At 39.6% G+C, this 22,428-nt stretch overlaps 2 protein-coding genes and 1 non-coding gene across 3 annotated transcripts; all 3 read left to right on the top strand.

The window, feature by feature from the left end:
* Positions 1-4,272: 4,272 nt before the first annotated feature.
* On the top strand, positions 4,273-7,946 carry LOC149103467 (uncharacterized). Its single transcript, XM_089274090.1, has 4 exons — positions 4,273-4,803; positions 5,802-5,913; positions 6,099-6,337; positions 7,307-7,946. Exons 1-4 carry the CDS (start codon positions 4,624-4,626, stop codon positions 7,670-7,672), a joined length of 897 nt encoding a protein of 298 aa, XP_089130216.1. The 5' UTR covers positions 4,273-4,623; the 3' UTR covers positions 7,673-7,946.
* A 6,263-nt stretch (positions 7,947-14,209) lies between these two features.
* On the top strand, positions 14,210-16,668 carry LOC149103466 (uncharacterized). The gene is made up of 2 exons (XM_089272559.1): positions 14,210-14,596; positions 15,758-16,668. Exons 1-2 carry the CDS (start codon positions 14,408-14,410, stop codon positions 16,118-16,120), a joined length of 552 nt encoding a protein of 183 aa, XP_089128685.1. The 5' UTR covers positions 14,210-14,407; the 3' UTR covers positions 16,121-16,668.
* Positions 16,669-19,748: 3,080 nt separating this feature from the next.
* On the top strand, positions 19,749-19,820 carry Trnaw-cca (transfer RNA tryptophan (anticodon CCA)). Its single transcript has one exon. It is a non-coding gene; the product is annotated as a tRNA-Trp (tRNA).
* Positions 19,821-22,428: the final 2,608 nt, after the last annotated feature.

Genomic DNA, 22,428 nt, shown 5'->3' with positions numbered 1-22,428 from the left:
TCCTTGCACCTCAATTTTGGGAAAATTAATTTCTCAATGTTCTCTGATCTGAAGGCGCGTCAACCTCGTTCCTAGGGTCTCTCATCTTCCCTGACCCTGGGAACAAGGTTGAAGGCGCGTCGCGAGCAATTCAATTATTTATGAGGAATATCGAATGCGGAGCTTTTCGTTTGCTGAATTATTTAAACAATTACTTTGGGAAAGTCCATCAAGAAGTGTAAGATTTTTCTTCATTAAACTAATTCCAAAAATGTGTTATCTTAGTGTATATTAAGTCTTTAATGACGAAATAGCTACTCTTTCACATCCAATGTCCAAATTTTCAACACCTAACATAAGAAACTGAAGAGAGACATCTTTTGTTAAGATTCTATTGATGAGAACTTGGCTCAATCGACAAATCAACTATCGAAAAGCGACGTTCAAAAACTTAATTTTTTTAAAAAAATAACAACATAAGTAAGTCATATAACAAAAAAAAGAGAGAGATAATATCCTCGTGGCGCAAGGAAAGAAAACCGGAGAATATGGATTTGAAACATCTTAGTGCTCCAAAACTTAATTTTTAAATACATTATTGAAATCACTCACCACTGCCTTCGAGCCGGGTATGGAAATAAAATACCAGTGAGATTTGGAATCGAAGCAACGAGACGAGGATATCAAGCATCTTGTAAATAGAAAAAAACCCAAAGTGCAAACTTTTTGGAAACAGGCAAGACAAGAAATCCTGCCCGACAACCACCAGCTTGTAAAAAGAGGCGTCTCTCGTTGCCGGCTGATTTTCATGCCCCAAATTTACCACCGCTGCCTGTAATTAATCGTTAATTAATTGATTATGGTATCAGCCAATCACAGACAATAGACAGAACTTTGTAGCGTGGAAAGTGTAAATTGTTCTTCGGAATATCACAGGCAGCGTTCACACTACGCCGGAGTGTGATTCATATTTACTGTTAAGCCTACAATCCACACTTATCCGTCACGAAAAAGAAGCTCTACGAACTGACGTTCTTCAAACCGGAGGAATTTGAAAACGCCAGCTTTGTGTTTTCGTGTGGACGGAAAACATTTTGAAAACGAAGCTTTTCGAAAACGATGACGTCACGATAATCATGTGATTTCCCTGACCGAGTTTCCCTCAAAAACAAATCCAAAATGACCGCTGATTATTGTTTTGCACTTCGTTGAGAGTTTTGTTCATTTTTAGACATTATGTTTGTTTTCTTAGTGATAAAACCGATCACGCGAGATTCCCGCCACTTTTGCTTTAGTAGCCAATCGGATTCAGATGGCTCTCGTTCGTGGATTGGTACGAGTAGGATATCAAGAGGTCAGTAGAAAGTAATCCTTTTATCGAAAACAGTGTGTTTGTGCTCTTTGTACAAAAGTAGGAAAATAGCGCGTCTTAAACGGGATTACGCCTTACGGAATTGTGAGTATATCGACAATATGTTGGAGAATGCTTTTTGCTGTTTCGTTTTTTAGGTTAGATCCGATTTTATAGAATTGCTATAGTTAACCCACATGTATGCCTTTGCTTTCAGTTGACTAGCTAGCTTGTGCTGATTAAACTAGTTCAAAACAACTGGTAGATCCCGTGGACTTTATTTTCCCTGTGTGTCTTCAATTCGAGTAGTACCCTGATCCGTGGTGCGAAACATATTTCGTTTTTAAATTCCTCTGGCGTAGTGTGAAAGGAAAACATTTGATGCATTTTCAGAGTGAAACCTCCGTTTTCAAATTTCTCCGGTGTAGTCTGGACGCTGCTTTAGCTTACTCCAGTTGTTTCAATTTTTATGGCCATGCTGAAAGATAATAACTTCATTGTGATTGGCTGAAAGCCGGCCATTTTATCGCTTATTTTTAATTTGCACTGCGGTGCAAATTAACGCGCTTGTTCGCACGGTAAGGTTCTTTGCAGGCACATAATAAACGATTAATCTTATGAAAGCTCAAACATCTAAGGATTTACACTACTCGTGATATTTGAAAAACTCTTTTAAATCAGTTTCATTAGCCTAAAGGCTCATGCCTTTTTGAGGGAATTTTCAAATATCACCAGTACTGCTAATCGCATTTATACGATGACCTATCTTTTAATGCTATGGTTGCCATGACAACAAATGGTACACAGAACTGGACCTCCAACAGTTCCCGAAAGCTGTTATTTAATGTTTGTCAGTCGAAACGATGCAGCTGGTTTGATCTCGGTGTGACATGTTGTTTTAGGAAACTTGATCCAGAACTTTTCGTTGTTGACATGGTTGAAATGTTCGTTCCATTCTCTTTGTTAGTCTTTTCGTTTTCGATTTTCTTCTTTGGTGTCAAAAGTAGTGGTAAGTAAGATTATATACTGGACTTGAAAAGATATGTTAGACAAAGTCGTGTTTTAGGGTCGGAATCATTTTTCTTTGTATTGAAGTTCTTAAAAATTTGATAAATGATTTTGAAAAATACTTTGTATTTATGTTTTTAAAAATTCGATAAAGACCTTTGAAAAATATTTTAAAACTGCTATCTTATTCTGCATGAGCAATTGCCAAAACCGTTTTGTTTCAATTAAGTCCATAAACGTCTAACTTTATGTACGATTTCCACAAATGTTAATCAGTTTAATTGCTTCACTCTTGTAAAGGTGCAATATCATTTACCTATTCTTCGTGTCGCTTGGCTTGAAGATCATTAAATTATTCTCATAAAAATTTTCAAGAAATCTTTTTTGCAGTTAGATCAGTTTTTGAAACTACTGTGTTCTACTGTAATCAGTTTGCAGCCCAAACGATATAATTTGGGCTCAAACCATTGCATTAATTATTAAAACTGATTCATCACAAGTCGAGCAATTTTTAACTAATAATTTGGCAAAAGATTGACCAGTTTCTTTCAGCTATTGTATGGAGTTCATGGCCAAACTCGCCTTGAAAAAAACGGAATGATAGTATTTTGATATATTCCTTTATTTGGACAGAGCAAAGTCATTTAAAATAATTATTTATCATCAGGTTTTGTACATGAATTAATACTCAAAAACAAAGTTAGTTTAACTGCTGTTGGCAACAAAATTAAAATAATTTCTCCCTATTCTATACTTTTTCTCTGCAATTCCGAAATGAATCATTACGATCCGTCTGCTCTTAGTTATTCAGGAAAAAATGGTTATGAATGTTGTCTGTTTTTATTCACTTTTTTGGCCTTCACCTTGCACAAGGCACAATAGTTGTTTACTTCTGAATGAGGAACTAACCAATAGAAACATTTTGGTTTCGTAATTTACGTTACTGTATGAGCGCAAAACAAAAGATTGTGCACGGTCGTGGACCTTCTAAGAGAAATCTAGCTATCTTTGTTGGCTCCTTTGATGTTTACCAGGCTCCCTCTATTACTATGGTCTGCGCGAAATACCTCGTTTTCATTTCAGTCAACTGAAAAATGGCTGAAAAATGGCCGACACAGTGATATATCATAGAGACGGCAGATTGTTCTATTTTATCGACTAAACTGCAAGTCAGTCTCTGGAACAAGACAATGTATAATTCACTCTACGAGATGTGCCTGAAGGGGATCATTGTTGTTGTATTCCTCATCTTGGTCTAGATATTTGTTTTGATGAATACAGCTACCATTATTCCCTGCGGGTGCGTCTCTTACAGTGAAGTGGCGATTTTTATACACTTTATTCCAAAATGGCAGCCAGTTTATTATTCTTTTGTTTACATGGTAATTAGCCCTCTTTGCCTCGTCAACATGTACAAAATAGAAAAGAATTTTGAAGTGAAAATGAGGCAAAGAGGGCAAATTAAAATGCAAACAAAAGAATAATAAATTGGCCGCCATTTTGGAATAAGGTGTATGGTAAAGTCGAACCTCCCGTAAGCGACCACCCAAAATGTCAAGCCCAGGTGGTCGATACAGGAGGTGGTTGCTCACGAGAGCTTAGACCATATTGGTAACTGCAGAGACTTATCCCATGTTTTAAATGTTTTATTTATGCAAAAAGTAAATTTCGAGAAAAAAATCCTGTACTTACCGTTGAGAAATTTCCGTCTCTTGTACTACCCAGGAATGCGATATGGCTACAACATCTTATTATCCAACTTACGCTCTTTTGTCTGTCAAGTGGTCGCTTACGAGAGGTTAAAAACAATAGAAAATTTCAAACTTTTAGCTTTAAAAGTGGTCTCAGTCGCTTACGAGAGGTGGTCGCTTACAAGTGGTTCCAAATAAGTGATTTGACTTAGAAACTTTTGGTATTTTGGAAAACTGGTCGCCGAGGAGAGGTGGTCGCTTACGAGAGGAGGTCGCAACCGAAGGTTCGACTGTATCCAAGTTTTTCACAAAGTTTTGCGTGAGCGCTCAGTTAAGCGTAAGATCAACGAGAGCACGGAATCTGTCTTCAGTCACTTTGAACAATTCAAGAGCAAAAAAGCGATAGATCAGAAAAAAGGCCAAGCCCTCTTTCTTAAGGTTATTCAAGGTCTCAAAATTAAAGCTGACCATTGATGGATCCATTTGCTTCAAAAGTGTAGAATTAATAAACTGTGATTTGCAGATGTATGCAGATACTTGCACTTCTTTCCTGCCGTCGCTGGCAAAGCCCTAGGTGGTCACGTGTTTGAAACGATGCAAGTGGAGAATGGTGATCAGTGTGAGATCAGATGTTATGGAGACCACAAGTGCCTTTCTGTTAACCTAGGACCTTATCAGGCTAATGGACATGCATGTGAGCTCAGCAAGTCAGATCACATCCGAAACCCTGAGGATTTGGTTCCCAGGCCGGGTTACATATACAGAGGAACTGAGGTAATGAGGTACACCGGATACAAACTGTGGTTATGTTCCTCTCTTGCCAAGCTTTGTTTGAAAGCAAGACATCTAAAACCACCAGTCCTCCCTCGGGGAGCCGGGATTGGGAGCAGGGTGGCACAGTGGTGAGAGCGCACGCCTCCCTTCATTGTGGCCTGGGTTCAACTCCGGCCTGGTGTCACATGTGGGTTGAGTTTGTTACTGGTTCTCGCCTTGCTCCGACGTTTTTTTCTCCGGGTCTCCTGTTTTCCTCCCTCTACAAAAAACCAACACTCCAAATAGACCATTCTACAGTTGCCTGTTCAGTGACCTTGTTTTGATAAAGTCGACCTCACTGCTTTTGTCGTGTAAATCAAGTTGTTCTTATGCTAACCAGTTGGCATTTAAATGAAAAAAGCAGAGAGGTCTGTATCAAAGCAAGGTCACCTCAAGCCTCGCTTGCCTTCATAGGCCAGGTAACTAAGCACACAATTGTAAAACGGACTATACCAATTCAAGCAAGATAAAGGAAACTCATGAAAACCAGCTAAGGCTGATGTGGCTTCCTCTCTAAATATTGTAATTTAGTTAATTTATTTATTGTCAAGAACTTTTGTCGTGTAAAGGATCAAAGTTAGATTGACAAAACGTCATAGCTCTTTGATTCTGCGAAGATGTATTCGTATAAATCCCGTGCACATTATTTGTTACCAGAAGCGAGCAGCTTTCTGAGAGCGAAACCGAACCAACTAACACGCATAGAAATCGAGAGCGAATAATCCAAGAGTCGTTCAAAACTTTTACATGTCTCTTGCTTTTGCTAAATCCTCTTCACAGACACTGCGAAAACGCAAGGAAGCCGGCTGGTTGTCAACAACCACACATTGCCAGGCTATTCAATATCTACTACAGAACAGATAGTGAGTAACGTGGCCAATCAGACAACGGCATTCATGATAGAACACTAGTAGATTTTTACCAATAATGAATAAATACCTTATTCATTTTTTATGTAGAATCGCTGTTCATCGAGTCCATGTCCAAACAATGCTACCTGCCTTTCCTTGACGCCAGAAACTTTTCAGTGCTTGTGTCCTGGGGGATTTATCGGGATGGACTGTGAAACTGGTAGGTGGCAGCTCAGCTCAGGTTCAGTCTGTTATAAAGAAAAATAAATTTAACTCGACCACACGTTTAATAAATTGCTGACAGGATGGGAGAAGGCCTAGGGAGAGCTGAGTGGATCTGCTGACCCACCATCTCGAGCATCAGTTTTTGCTATCCGTTTTCATACTACCCCTTCTTTATTCAAGGGAAGAGCTGCCAAGACATTAAGACAAGATTCCCTCATGCTGAAGATGGAATGTTCCAGGTACAGCCGGATGGCGGGCTGAACATGTTCTCTGTCTATTGTGATATGACGTCATTTGGCGGGGGATGGACAATGTGTTACTCAACTGACAACCTGGTGAATCCCAAAACGGAAGTGACGTATGACGAGAATTTGCCTTATGGAACAGATGGCTACAGAACGGACTGTAACAATGTTAAGGTAACTGTAAGGAAAAGTAGCCCCGACAAGGAAAACCAAACGCGTAAATTCAGAAATAAATACAAACATAAATGCGCCGTTGTATATAAATCAGGTTTGAAAAAAGAATATAACATGAAGGCCCAAATCTCTGGTAGCTGGCGAGATTTTGTACGCAGAGACTGAAACGCGCGCGGCAAACCCGTTGGGGAGTTTTCGATAAAGAGCTGTTGATGATTGTGAATTCAAAAACAATCACGTCACATCGTATAAGATCTGCCATGCTGGATGGCAAATTGCGTACTGGGACTTCTAACAGAAAGCAATTATACACACTCAAGCTTAAAATGTCTCTGTTTTGAAATTCCCAGTGCGCAGTTTGCCATCCAGCATGGCAGAACTTATACCGTGTGATCGTATTGTGCAAAGGGCCTAAAGAGGAGGGTTTCAATAAGGGGTGTCGCTTGGACGATTGACGGTAATTTTTCGGAATGACATTTATAACAACGAAACCAAAGCGCACATGTGGCTGTAATATTCCATAAAAGGATACAACTTTGCTCATATTCGAATAATCTAATATAATTAGTCCTATAGTTTGTGCATCAAAAATTAGGTCTTTGGTCTTCAAATACGCGTCTAAATAGCATTATTACTTGCCCTAGTTACCGCTGGACGTATTAATCGCCTGCTCCCGAGACTTTAAGTTAAAAAAACTTGCGCATAAATGTATTTTTGTGATTTATTAAAACGATCATTTATAAACAACATAACTTGATCCAATTTTAGCCAATCGTTTACGTTGACGGCTGACATTGGCTCGCTCATTTGACGGTTGACGGTAAAAATATCACATTTTGGACGGTTGGCGGTTGAGACCCTTATAGAGCGTACACTTTCCAGATCGCTATCTTTTTTTAGCATTTCTTTTTTCATCTGCGTGTTTGTGTTGTTTTGTCTACCGAATGCTCTTTCTTCCTTTGCTTGCAGTTTCGAGAGATTCTGTTTGTGGACGAAACAACTGGAGGAAAAGCGTTCTTTTCAAACCAGCTCAACTCCACTCTTGTAGCCGCGGAAAATTATGGAACACAACTGACAGGACTTTGGGTGGGAGGAGGCATAGCGGACAAAAGCTATGAATACCAACTATTGATCTGTGATACTAACTTCTACTCCGGCTTTTTCATATCCGGCAAATATCCAAACTGTTACAAGCATTGTGGCAACTGGTGTCACGACAGAACTTCTCCCTATTTCCGATCAGCAACTACCTCAGGAAGTTTTGCCGGAGTCGCCTTCAATGTCAATGGTCATCGCTCATTAAGCAGCCGTCTGATCAGTGTAGGGCTGAGATAAAAAAAAGCAGCCGAATATAGACGACGTACGTTTAACATCATCATCGTGATCGTGACTGTGATCGTCGTCATCGTCGTCATCGTCACCATCATTATTTTATTTGCCACAACAAAAAAGTCGATCAGTCAATCTTTATTTGGTTCGAAAATTTACATTCTTATAGTTATACTGGCGCCCGGATAGCTAGTGCTAGTCTAAGCGGGCCAGTCTATCAAGATCTAAGAACAAACGTTTCTATTACTAAATAGATTACAATAAGAAAAAAAGAGGAAAAGTAAGTGAAATGGAAAGGTGGAAAAAGAATATATAAAAAAAAAGTGAGGGGTTACCAGATTAAAAAGAAGGATATAAAATAACAACAATTTCAATTGCACCAATAGGGCGATAAGACCTGCATGAAAACCACCAGGTTTATAACAGGGACCACCTCAGTTGTTAAAAACCCAATCACAGGTGTTTTCTGCACGGATTTTGTTGCGCTCATTCTGACTCTTTCCTAGAGACCGCGACACTTTTTGTCAACAGCAAGACTCATAACCTCTGGCCCGTTCAGCTTTCGGGACATGCAGAGAGTGCAAGTTCTCTCACGCCAACAGGCAGTCAGATTTGAGTGGGATGAATTCAAAGTCTGAACAGAACGACCGTGGACGTAAATCGTGGGACTTTTGAATTGGAGTAGTTTAAGGGGGCGATTCCTATTACTGACAAAAATAGGGATTGCGGTATCTGAGGGACGGAAAGCGGCTGAGGGACGGGAAAGCGCTGCGCATGCACGTGCGCTGGTCAGTATCTTCGAGACCGAGTCCCGAAATCCTGACACGCGAGGGGCCTTTCTTCTTGTTAAATAAAATAGATATATGGCATATATTAAACAGATTTGTAAATAGTTTACGTCATTTTTTGAAGATAATGGTATAACATGGAACGACAATATGACATAAGCATGTCTCTTCCATTGGTTTGGGCAAGGTTCCATAAACACTCGTGGATCTTGTGGTCCTGAACAGCTGTTCAGCTAAATACTTGACAACATAGTACAGCTAAAAGAAAAAATTCTGACGCATAAAATTGTTTTCAGAAGAGGTGTTCCTAGCCTGTAGTGCAGGCGTCTTATTGGGGCGAGTTAGCGTTACAACCTTGCGACCACCTTTTTAGACCGCCATATTAGACGGTGGGGGATGGGGGAGGGGAAATATGAGATTTTCTTCGCTCCACCCCTCCCCTGTCCTTCCTCTTGCCTATCATTCACCCCCTTGGTAAAACTTTCTTTCTCTTCCCAGTCTTCCACTGCATGAAAAATTCAAGATGGCGGCTAAACTTTTTACGATGTGAGCGCGCGCTCGAAAAAATCTCGCCTGCTCTGCAGGCTAAGGTGTTCCCATTATACTTTTAATCCCCCTGAGGGTTTAATTGGTATTAGCATATAAGGGGCTAGTTAATTTTAAATTACAACCCAAATTTTGTATCTAACACAGCAATGCTACATTCTTTGAAACTTTTAAGATGATAGAAAATAAACCACTAACTTTACCTGGAAAATCTTGTGTGGGAGATTTCTTGGCTATAAAAGAGGATTTCCTGTATAGGTCTATTTGTATATTAACGTTGTCATGGCTGCAAACTGTATACCACTTAATTAACCCGAAGAAAATTTCCTAGTGTAGCTGAGAGCAGGCGCGCAGCTGGTTTATGAAAGGAAGCGCAGAGGATAGTTTCATCTCCTTATCATGCTTATAACCTGTGTTCCATTCTCTTTGATAATCATATCGTCTACAATTTATCTGTCAAGCGTCGAAGGAGGCGGTAAGCATTTTTACTTTACAATTAGTAAAACTTCGCTTCAGAATATGGTCGAATATTAGTCATCCCCTCAGTTAGTCTTGCCGACATCTGAAGTCCGAAGCAACAACTGTTGTCATTTGGTCGAATAATACTAAAATGCTTCAACGTTTGTACGTTTGCGAGATCAGTAAAAGAAAAATCCGCGTATAAGAACCTACATATTTTAAAGTCGGGCAAACTAGGCTCAAATGTTTATCATAATTTAGCTGTAACGCACATGTAAGAACCTGCTTATTTTGCTTGGCTTAACAGGTTCTCGCATTTTTGGGTATTGTAATGGCAAATTTCTGCCGGGAGGTTCTTAAACCACTAGGTTCTTACACGCGGATTTTTTATTGTATTGGCCTAGCAAATTACAATGTCTTCCTGTTTCGTCTGAAGTATTTGAGAAGTATTATTGACTGAAGTCTATAAACAGGAAAATGCAAGGCTTGAAAATTGAAACAGGCACACTTTGTTCCTGCAGTCTCTCCGCCAGTTAGCACATTTTTATAATTTACTTTATAGATAGATACAACCGCAGATCTTGATTTCGGCAACGGGGAAAATGCTGTGCGCTAATATACTTGTTTTCCTAAAGTAAAACTAGCAGCTGTTCATAAAGCAGTGCATTATGATTAGACACATTAAGTATAAACAATTAACACGTTCATAAAGCGCAATTGAATGGAGCGGTAGTCAACATATACGTGTTATTGACCAAGGTAGTTTGGTCAAGATGGCTGGATATTGGCCAAGTTCGTTTTTTTTGCGTGTTTACGGACCGAGACGGAGCTTGGTCAGTAAAGAATTTCGGGGAAATTTCTCTTGCGGGATACACCGGGTGGTCTCGAACTGGCAAGATAGAGCCATCTTGCCCGCGCGGGTAGCCAATCACAGCGAAGGAATTGGTTCATCTTGCCGGCTCACGGAGCGAGCCATATAATATGGTGATTTATTATCAGGCCAAGTTCTTTTTAAGTATTTTTTGGATTTACGCAGAGTCGAGTAAGCATGCTATTGTTGACGCAACTTGTAGGGGAATTAGCCGTCACTCCAACTTGCACTTGTTAAACTTGGTTACTTGAATTTATTTCTCAACTCTTCAGTTCAACGACTCTAGTAACTTCTTACAACTTCTTACAACTTCTTACAACTTCTGACAGCTGCACAACTGATTGCAACAACTGCGGTCAATTCATTTCACACATCCCCGTCATACTGTCAACTTTTAATTTTACGCTAATGCCGGTAATAACATGCGCAGTTGGCATGGAATACTGCGACCGCGTTCAAAGCTATTTAGCATATTTTCCTTCGAGGTCATACGCAGTGACGAAAAGATTTCCTACTCATATTTCCACGATCTAGTTCTAGGTGGTCGACCAAAATAAAGCAAAGTGAGGAAAATATAAGGCAGAATATTGTTTCCATTTATTAAAACCAGAGGCGTATAACCCCGAAAGGGATTATCTGCTTTTCACAACAACTGCAGAAATTCTCGCGCGCTGATTGGCTAATTTTCATTGTCAATAAGCAGACAGACACATGAATATGTAATCTATGTGATGCTGACGCAACGAGCGAGAGCAGAAAAATTGACAAAATAGTCTGCAGATCCACTCGGCTATCGCTTCGCGGATCCACAGCTACTTTGACAATGTTAGGACCAAAATCATGATCAATAAGAGCACAAAAGCGTGAAAAAACTGACGTCAAGAAAAGTTGTTGTCAAAAATTCCTTACAGCCTAAGTGTTACAAGTCAAGATTGCAAAATCCCAGCTTCGTGGATTGGCTTCTCTCAGATTCTGGCATGGGCCTTGTTCCATCTCTTGTTCCATTAACAGCACGTGTTCTCGTATCCAAACATATTCCAAAAGTCACCACTAAGTTTATAAAAAAAATCGTTGCGGTAAGGACACGTTTCATTTTATCTTTGTTCGAAGTGTGAACAAAAGATGAAAACTAAAAACTACAAAGTGCCGACAAGTTAAGAAGTCCAAAATCACTATTTCCAGGAAAGCGCTTTTATAAAATTAGATTCCAATTTCTGTTTCATTATCTCGATTGACGCCCGTTAGGAAGTTAGTCAAGGTAACAGTAAATACAACTGGAAAATGTCAAAATACATTCGAAAAAATAATGGTGCTCCAGAGAATATGGATGAACTCAAAGCTTTCTTAAAATATCGATTGATAAGTCTTAATGTAAGACTTTTTTAAAAAATCACGAGAGATAATTCTCTAAAGAACAAAACAGCTACATCAAAAAACGTGCGTCTTTGAAGATATCATTTGATCAGCATTGAAACAGGAAAAATAGTTCCGAGAAACCTAGCGGCGCAACTAACCTTAAAATATCCCACTATTATATTATATAGATGCTTCAAGAGTCAAGTTGCCCTTAATAACTGAATCTAAAGCCCTGGCCAAACGGTAGCAACATTCCCTGGAACATTTCAACGCAACATATCGCAATATTGTTGAGCGCAACAGATTGCGCGCTTTTGGCAAACCTGTTGCGCGGTGTTGATCATTTTCAAACTTGAGCCAACAACACGCAACATATCGCAACAGGGTGGCCAAACACCCGCAACATGTTGTGCCCAACAATAATGCGCGCGATATGGGGTGTTGAAATGTTGCAATCGTTTAGCCGATACCAAGAGATACCCAATAGATGTCTCTGTTTATTTTGACCAGTTGTTTAGTCATTACATGGTTATTGTTTGAAAGAAGAAAGACTGAAACATTCTTGGTTATGAAGGGCACGAAAAAAAGTGGGCCAATATTTTAACACTTTGAACGAAAATTATGAAAGAAGAGATGTATTGAAGGCCCTGAGGTCAGTAGGATCCATGAGTCGACATTAGCATGCTTTTAGATTCTTTATTTTTCTCGAACGAGACATAAACACATAATAACTGAAACACAATCAGTAAATTCAACAAAACCCTCTTGAAGAATTAAACGAAAAGGTGACTTGAAAAGTCGCCTGTCGCGGAAAAACAAAGCTTTTCAACGCCGTAGAAATCTGTTTTAATAGTTATTTTCAAGAAAATAACAGAAACGCCGAAAGGTCGTTTTTAAAATGATTTTAAAAACTATCAGAAAACTAGTCTCTTTGTCGATGTGTCTTATAGAAACAGGTAAAGTTTCATTTATAAGTGTTCCCACAGATACCTATGTCACTAATTGCGATTGTCGGTGGCAATTGTGTTTCCAGATGTATGCCGGGAATTGCATTACTTGTCTCATGTTGCTGACAAAGCCCTAGTTGGTCACGTGACTAGAACGGTGAAAGTGAACAACGACGACCAATGCGAAATCAGATGTTACCAAGAGCTGGAGTGCCTCTCTTACAACCTGGGACCTTACCAGGATTATGGACATGTATGTGAGCTCAGCAACTCGGATCACCTCCGACACCCTGATGATTTGGTTCCCATGCCTGGCTTCATATACAGAGGAACTGAGGTACACGATCTGATAAATTTTGTGTGCGCTTCAATTCGAGTTTTAGGTTTTTCTTTAATTTGTCTTTGTCAGTAAAGGAGATATCAGATTTGCTTACGAAGGTCAGTGCTCTATAAGACGGTGGAGAAGACAGGGAGAAGAATATTTTTCTCGAGAGAAACGTTTCCCCTAGGGGTACCCTATAATGTCCTATACGGGGAGGCCCCGCCCGAGAGGGGTACCTTTTTCAGGCTTCAGGTATATCAAAGGGTATGGATTTCACAAGTTGAGCCGTATGCAAGGGTAGGGAAATCTTCCATTTAAGTCTAACCGACGTGAACATGAACTGAATACGAAATACTTGTTGTTTGTGGTTAACATCTCTTCTGGTTATGCTTGATGTTCTCCGGTAATATTGTTTATTAACTTCATTCCAAGGGTTTAGAAAAGGGATGCAACTTTCTTAGGAGGGTATGTGACAAGAGTACCTTTTTCAATGAAGGATATACCAAAGGGGAACCTTTTCCATTCAAATGGTAGACGAAAGGGTAAGGGGTTGGACCTTGGGTAGAGTACCCCCCCGGAACTATTTTCAGTCTTCAGATGATCGATTGATTTTGAGAAAACTTGAGAATGCCTTACACTGAAAGACTTACAAAATCCAAAACTTAAGTGCAACGTGATTTCTTTTCGCATCTTTACTTTCCTTATAGAATAGTTGCTCATCAAGTCCTTGTTCAAGCAACGCCACTTGCCTCAACTTGACGCCAACAACTTTCCAGTGCTTGTGTCCCGAGGGATTTTTCGGGATGAACTGCGAGGTCAGCCAATTGAAAGGTAGGTTTGAAATTTAGGAAATGGAGAAATTTGAAACTCAATGAAATATGGATGAGTAGCAAGATTTTACAGTAAACACAAGTAATGAAAATAAATTGTAAAATTGAAGCGGCGAAATTTAGTATCGCAGTCAAGCTTCGATTGAGTTCACAAAGTGAGGCGAGAGCGGCGAAACTGTGGCAGGCAAGCATCGATTTAGGTTACCGTAGACCTTCAATGGTGCCTTCGCGGGAACATCGTTCTGTACCCGCGACTTTAAAGAAAACCACAATAAACTATATATCATTGTAAAACTAATAAATTTTAGAATACGAGAAAAAAATATTTGCCATTTTTGTTTTTATAGGGACGCGCAAACCTTTTAACGTAAAATTGACCGTACTTGATTAACTGAATTACCAGCCTTCGCGTTTCCGTGGGCATCCAAACAGACTGAACTATATCCCAGTATTCATCAGAGAGAGGTTTCCAGCACTGCAAAAGAAAAATAATTTTGTAATAACTATAAACGTCATTTTCGTCTCGTATCAATGTTAAAAGCTATGTCTCCTTTTCTTTACTCAATTTGAAGGAAAGAGTTGTCGAGACATTAAGACAAGATTCCCGCGTGCTCAAGATGGAATGTACCAGGTACAGCCGGATGGCGGGCTCAACATGTTCTGGGTCTATTGCGATATGACGTCATTTGGCGGTGGATGGACAATGTGTTACTCAACCGACAATCTAGTGAGACCCCAAACGGAAGTGAAGTATAACGAGAATCTTCCTTATGGGACAGACGGCTACCGAACGGACTGTAACAACATTGAGGTAAACAGTTTGTTCACTGTCCAACCTCTAGCTAGGAACGGTCATCTCTACAACGGCCAATTCTTTTGGAGGACGCAAGAAACTTGGTTAGGTTGCCGCCATGAATGTACGAGAAATATCTTGAACTGTAAAGCCTAGTTCACAAATGAGAGCGACATAAGAAGGACTTTATGCCGTTATGTTAATGTTTGCAGTGTGAACATCCTGACATAATGACCGTAGTAGTAACTTCGACTTCAACTTCAATTTTCTTTATTGTGTTCTATTTAAAGAGTTTACATCAGTTAGTACAGATTATAAATATAAAAAGAGAAATATTAATTTTGTTACATATGGACCATAAGGACATAAGGAAAAAATCTGATCTTTTCCTTACGTCTTTATGTCGGTGTTCACATTACCGACATACGCGTTTGTGTCGTAATTGTGTCGTTATGTCGTTTATGTGATTATGTCGCTAGAGTGGGCTAGGCCTTAGCGACACAATAACACGAGGTGTTTGGCGATGTAATGCATCTTGTCAAGAGAGGATGAAGGCTAAGAGAGTTTATACCACCCCATAAAAGGTAATCTCTCTTAAGTTATTTTTAGATCACGCCGGCTTCAGAAATCGGATACATGTTAAGAAAAAGCCAAACCTGCGATGTAAATTGTCCTCACATGGGCAGCCTGATTACACGCATTTTAATTCGCCCACGAAAATATCTTGAGAATAAGGATAATATAGGTGCAGAGAATTAACTCTCTCATCCTTCAGCCTTTCTTGACGTTATTTGTTACACTGACTAAGATGGAAATTATGGCGCTGTGTACTTAGTGAAATGCTCTGGCTAAGGTAAATCGAGAGGTTGTTAATGTTGGCTATGAGTTTCAAACGCTGGTAAACATGGTTAGTGTTGTACTTTGTTAAAGCTCAGATATGTACACTTTCAGACTAGAGTTTCAGTGGACCTCTTGATAAGGCAAGGCCTGCCATGTCTTGTTGAACTATATAAAACCAAAGGACCAAAACTTTTACTTCCTCTTTTCCGGAAAAAACACATGCTGTGCTACCCTAATATTTACGGCAAAATACCCTTCTTTTGATTTCTTCTGGATCGCAAGTCCTATTAAGAGATAACCCTTGACAAAACGTTGGCTATAATTATTGTTTTCTTGCAGTTTCGGGAGATTCTTTTTGTGGACGAGACAACAGGAGAGAAAGCTTTCTTCACATACAAACTCAGTTCCCCTCTTACAGCCGCGGAAAATTACAGAGCACAATTGCCAGGGCTGTGGGTGGGAGGAGGTATAGCAGACACAAGTTATGAATACCAGCTACTGATCTGCAATACCTATTTCTATTCCGGCTTCTTCATATCCAAATATACAAACTGCTACAAACAATGTCACAGCTGGTGTGGTGACACAACCTCTCCATACTTCCGGTCAGCATCTACCGAAAGCGGTTATGCAGGAGTCGCCTTCAATGTCAATGGTCATCGGCCACTAAGCAGCCGCCTGATCAGTGTGGGGCTGAGATGAATCACGTGACGCTGTAATTGAAGCTCTTCAATTGACAGGCGAAGTTTTATGCTTTGAGACGTAGTAACAAAGTGTTTATATTGTCACAGCTTAGCTAGCGAACTAGATTACGAGTAGTCCCTCTTTCGCTTAGTCCGTCGTGCGTGACGCGAAAGAAAACCGCGAGAAAAAAATGGCCGCGCGAAATCCTGGAGGCGAGGATAAACCAACTTCCTGTTTAGTGTTACCCGAGCAGGCAAGAAGAGCCGGGCTATCTTGCCCGCTCGGGAGCGGTACCAGTAAATCCGTAAAGAAATAGCGTTCTTGACGTCTTCTACTCGTATTCTACACCAAAAACCCTTTTCGTCCTTAAAACGACCTTTTATGTTAACTCTTTACACTATACCACGTCGTAGCTAAAAAGTATTTTGCGGGTAACTGCCCATATATCGCAGCCGGTAAACTACCTTTTGACTGGAGGACTTCTGGCGGATTTTCTTTTTTTGTAAATTTATTACAATTAATTACCATTTCGAATTTGATAACTTTATTAGCCAGTTTTAGATTAACATTCAGTTGTTTTTGTTCATACTCGTTCGAACTCTGCTACAACTCAGAAAATGCCAAAAATACCCTTGTTGAAAATTCTGCCCGGTTAAAGATCGTGGAAGAATTTCACGCCTTCACGACAAGTGTGAGTTAATATTTGAAGATCTTTCCGAAGGATTTTATTGGACGATTTGAGGCGGGGAAATCAAAGCTGTCTGTAAACGTGAGGCCTAATCTCTCCATTAGGGTCACGAATTGCGCCAATTTTCTAAGACCAGCGGTGCCTGAAAATTGTCCGAACGTTAAACATTACAGCCTGAATTTCAGCCATCTTTTCGATTCGTACACTTCCATTGAAAAAGGCATCGTCTCTTCGGGAGTGTGTGAATCGAATATGTGGCTGAAAGTCAGGCTGTAATATTTTTCATTTTAGGGAAGGTGTATGGAAATTTTCCGATACTGCAGATATTTCTTTTGAGGTTCCCAAGTCTTACTGTAACAGGTAGTGCAAGACAAAGCCTGAAAAGGAAGTAACGAAATGATAGTTGATAACTCTCTTTTACCTGTAAACACACATCCTCAGCTTTAAGTTAGTGCAAAGGGTTAACTAGGGATTCCACTTCTGGGAATACTTCGGTCGAAAATAAACTGAAAACTGTTTACAATTTAAGTAGAATCTCATTTTAATTTTAAAATTGCACGCTTGCTGACTGTTATATAGTACAATTTAAAGGACTATATTTATGTTAATAAATTTGCATGTTAATATGTTTCGGCGTTAGCACATGCATTAAGCGATATCTACCTTCGGATTTTTAAGTGGTTTTTAAAACGACCTTTTGTTTATACATTTCTATGTGTTAGCTGGCCAGTGATAAAAATATCAGTGTCAAAAAAGATGACGATTTAGCTTTGTGCATTTAGAAAAATATCACTGCACAATTTTAAATATCAGTTATAATCGCTTTCACTATCTTCGTTGATAATTTTCTATGTACAAATTTCGTTGCACTATAATCAGAGCTATGCAGAAATAAATCGCTATGCAAATTGTGAATGTGTCAATATAAAAATGCTTGCTTTACCGTGTATTTAACCAAGAAACTGGTCGAAACCGCCATGCTATCGTACACGTAAACGATGTGAGATTGTACATGCAGTGTACTTCCATGCGAAGGCTGTCAACTTCTGAAGAAAAATACGGCATGTTAAGCTTCGTACAGAATTCTCAGTGACGAATTTCTAGCTAGCTGTGACCTCTACAAGTCAAAATCTGATACTTGCTCTTGTTTTGTGTTTCCTTGCTTGGATATGCCATTAATCAACAATGCCAGGTTGGAAACGGAGGAAGAAGCCAGCAACACAAGCAAGCTGCACACAGAGCGGCTAGTAAACCGTCATCTCTCTGGCGAAAGCTCGGCTGATCCTCGTAAATAAAAACTGTTGTTTGCGGAGCTACCATAGGGAACGGTTGGTAAGGTTGATTGGTATACACATCTGCATTCGGTGGAGGAAATTCTCTTTGAAAATGAGCTCCGGTGTCGTTGACCGGATAGTAATGTGCTGGTTGGAAGGAAGGTTGCTGATAGTAGCTGCTCATTTTGGCTTCTAGATGAAATTTCAAAGTGAAACTGCAGTGCGTCGAACAACGTTTGAACGTCGCTATTCAATGTCGCCCCTGCAAATCGATTCCTGTTTACCACGCTTATCAAAAACAAGCCTTCCTTGATAAAAATATAATCGATGCCTCAGGCTGATTTTACCATTTCTTGAGCCCGTTTAGGGCTACCAAAAGTGTCCCAGCTGTCCAGAAGCACCGTAAACAACTTTCGTGGTTGAAAGCGTACCAGCCAAGTCACTTGTCAAGGACGTGTTAAATACGAATAGAGAGCGAAGGTCTGTGTGTGCTAAGAGCCTCTTTGGTGTTCTAATTTGGGCGGCTTCCAGGAAACGGTGTTAGGACGGAAGAATTTGATGCATAATATCTCTCTCCCCAGCTGGGAGTACAGTTTTAACATAAATTACTCGCGTTTGTCTCAAGCCTTCGCCCTTATTTTGTCTCCACTTCTCTTTAGAGTTGAACATTTGCCAGAAGATAGGTTTAAAGACGCCGCAAAACAGGTTACAACCCGAAAATATGCAGCTTTTGAACGCAGTTACATATTTAATGAGCGCTAAACAAGCCTTCTTGTTAACTGAATAAATTGCAGCTTGACCGATTATGTTATTTTCGCAGGGACAGGTTGAAATCTCCCTTGACAGGTTAAGAATAGACCATTTTAAACTGAGCGTGTTCGGTAGTTAACGGGGCTCTTTTTTCCCGTAAAACCGATCCCCTTAAAAACAATTCAAAGGGAAAAAAATAATAATAACAATAGATCTTAGCTCTCATTCGAAGAAGAACCCGCCTTAGACGTCCGAAATATAAGCGCTACTAATTTAAAATAATGATTATTTTTGGCGGCTGTTGAAAAACTGTTGAAACCATATTAAATTGCTTGCTACACGCCTAAGGTAAACAAAGTCCTAATTTGTTTATTCAGTGAGGCAGTTTTAGACAGCGGCCGAGTATGAAAAATTCAACGTCAGCTGATATTGAAGTTTTATTTATTTTTTTATTAGCTGGAAATGCTTTTCGTTTCTCGAGTGATTGGCTCGAGGCGATTGCAGTACTGTGAAACCCCGCCTTACGACCACCCCGTTAATACGACCACCTCGTTATTACGGCCACTTTATTCTGGCCCGAACAAGAGCTCAGTCAGTCACTTTCTTATTTAAAGAACCCCTTTAATACGACCACCCCGTTAATACGACCAATTTTCCATGGTCCGAAGTTGGTCGTATTAACGGGGTTCCACTGTACTGTGAAATATATTCAAATTCAGTGTTACCAGTCCACCTGTCACTGTTGATGGTTTCATACATTTTAGCTCAAAATGTAGATTTCTTTAATTTTTGTAAATGAGGTTTTGCTTTTGTTTGTAAGTTACTATGCTTGGCATCACTACTACCCGGTATAAAACAAAGCAAATATAAATAACAATTGATATGGAAATAGCGTCATTTAAATAAGTACTTAAATTCTGCTGATATCAGGTGGGACTCCGTGGCGCAATGGTAGCGCGTCTGACTCCAGATCAGAAGGTTGCGTGTTCAAGTCACGTCGGGGTCACTTCATCTTTTTTTTTTTCCTTTTCAATTTTTACTAAATCATTGTTTTATCGACTATTTATATTTTTTTAAAGTTCATTTGTCTGCTTTATCGTAAAACTTTTGGTTTAAGGCATTTTTCCTGAAACATTTAAACGGCTAATGAACGTTCACTCAAACATACGCATACTCTTTAAAAGAAAAAGAAATAACTAAAGCAGGGTCTGTAAAGTAGTTTCGATATATCCCACCGATAAATCAAGAGTGATTTTCTTTTCCTCTACTACCTGGACGGTAGCTTTCCTAGGCTCTTGGAGGTTCTCGCTAGAGACAGTTCTCGATACCCTTCCACAATGCCTCAGTCCTTTTGGTCAGCGGTTCTTTTCTCGAACGATCGATACCGGCGGGCTCCTGGGCGGGAAAGTCGGGGTGAAACAATTGCGGGAACCCGACGGGGTCCACCGGCGGGAAGGAACAAGGAGGCAACCATTTTTGGCAGGTAAAATTATAAAGTTTCATTTTATTATGGTTAGTTGGACCTGGTCATGGTCACACGTGAATGCTAGCATCAGTTTTTTTCAAATTGTTTTTACGCGTTGCACAATTTTCCGTAAGTTGGATTGAAATCATAAAAGCAGTTTGCAATGGCACGAGCTGGAATGTCTCGTTAAGGGAAAAACCTTTTTTGAGGTTTTTTGATCACAGATTGTGATTTAAGTTTAAGCTTATTTCGTAAGGGACAGCAAAGTACCCAACAAAGTCTCATAGGGGGACGGTGCCAGAGGTCCAAATCCTTTTATATAACTTATCTTTTACGACGGTTACAATACCCGAAATGGTTACATGCCCAAACTTAGCAAGCCAAGAACGGAATGGGGCAGAAACAAAACGTATTATAAATTAAAGCAATAACCGATTGGGCCTCACTGCCATGTGAGCTAAAGAAAATTATGCCAAAAAGGATTTTTAAACACAAACTGAAACAGTTTTTACTTAAACATATTTAACTTAGTTAATTTGTGGTAGTATTTTAAATCCTAGTTATAGTTTTAGATCTCACTTTTTTAGCTTTTATTACTTCTGTCAGTTTTAGACATTTGATGTATATTTTAAACTTTTATTTTTCGGAGGACCCTCCTGAAAACCACCTCTAGGTGATTGGATGCCTCTTAAAATATTAATTTATTTATTGCTTACTGTAAATAATGGTCTGGAGTGGTAAGCCTTTCATAATAATACCATCCATTGAAAATGGCCCCCCTTACGCATGCCTATAACTAGACAGTGGCTTAAAATAATTTGATTTCTCAGCCATTAGTAGCTATTAGTTGCTTTTGTTGTAGACCCCCTACCATTTTCCAATTTCATCTTATGAAATCCCTAACCTTTGATATACCTCCAGCCTGAAAAAGCTATCCCCTTCCTGGCAGACAGAGCCTCCCTGTAATAGCTCCTTATAGAGAGTACCTCCCCTAGGATGGAATCCAGTATGCTGCAAAAGCTATGTAAAGCCAGATTTCAGTCTGTGTTTGCAGGTTATACTTAGACAACATACATTTGATTGGATTGTAAGAAGAGTGAACCAATCAGCTTCTGTTTCTGATTTTTCCTGGCTAAGAGTAATCATGAGGTAAAGTCATCTGGTTTACATTTTGCTTTACAGACAATTCCCTTCTGATAATTTTCAGTTACATTGTTACACAGGTCTCTTTTTTTCCAACACGTTACCAGTTTTCCTCTGGTTTTATAAATCCCTTGGTTCACCATGTAGTTTCTGAGTGGTTTTGGTCTGAAAAAAGGTATACAGGGTTCGTACGGATCCTGGAAAACCTGGAAAGTCCTGGAATTTTGTTGTGGCATTTTCCAGGACTGGAAAGTCCTGGAAAAAGGCTACTGGTCCTGGAAAGTTCTGGAAATCTGTTAAACTCAAGTAAAAAATATGAAATGTATTGCAGACAGTAAGGAGAATTAACATTGAGATCTCGGTAGTGAAAGGATTAATGTCAATTTTAGAGTCCTGGAAAAATCAATCTGAGTCCTGGAAATGTCCTGGAAAAGTCCTGGAAATTTGTTTCTGAAAAAGGGTATGAACCCTCGGTACAGAGTTTAACCATTTTGTTCTGACACAGGGTATGTTTTTCACTATGGCTTGGCATTTGGGCATCCTGTTTACAAAGAGTTATTTTTTTGCATAAACTCTGGTAAATTTGTAGCCCTTCTCAAGTGTTTACACAAATAGAAGCCAATTCCGGTTAGCTTAATGGTCATATATTAGAGCCATGTACTAATTTCAGAGGTCTGAAATGGGGTATTGATTTTTCACTCATGTCTGAAATAGGGTATGAAAAATCACAGTTTGTGGTCTGAAACAGGGTACAGGTTTCAAGGTTTGGGCTGCACACCACCACCAATCACCTTTTTAAAACAGTTTCAAAAGAGTTCTTGGTAAAGATTGTGTTTGTACCCGGTGGCCCATTAGAGTGGCACTGCAGTATTTCTGGTTTCTGTAGCATGAAGGGACTAGGAGAATTTCTACTCTCCCTTAGATGGGGTGCTAATCCATTAGGGTTACCCCAAGGAATGAATTTAGTGGTAACCTTTTAGACCTGCGTGAAGAGAAGGACTGTGAA

The sequence above is a fragment of the Orbicella faveolata genome, unplaced genomic scaffold (genome assembly GCF_042242905.1).
Source record: "Orbicella faveolata isolate gen_17 unplaced genomic scaffold, um_ofav_v1 contig_35, whole genome shotgun sequence".
Taxonomy (NCBI): domain Eukaryota; kingdom Metazoa; phylum Cnidaria; class Anthozoa; order Scleractinia; family Merulinidae; genus Orbicella; species Orbicella faveolata.
Note: the sequence above shows the minus strand (reverse complement) of the source record. Positions and strands in the feature narration are given on the sequence as shown.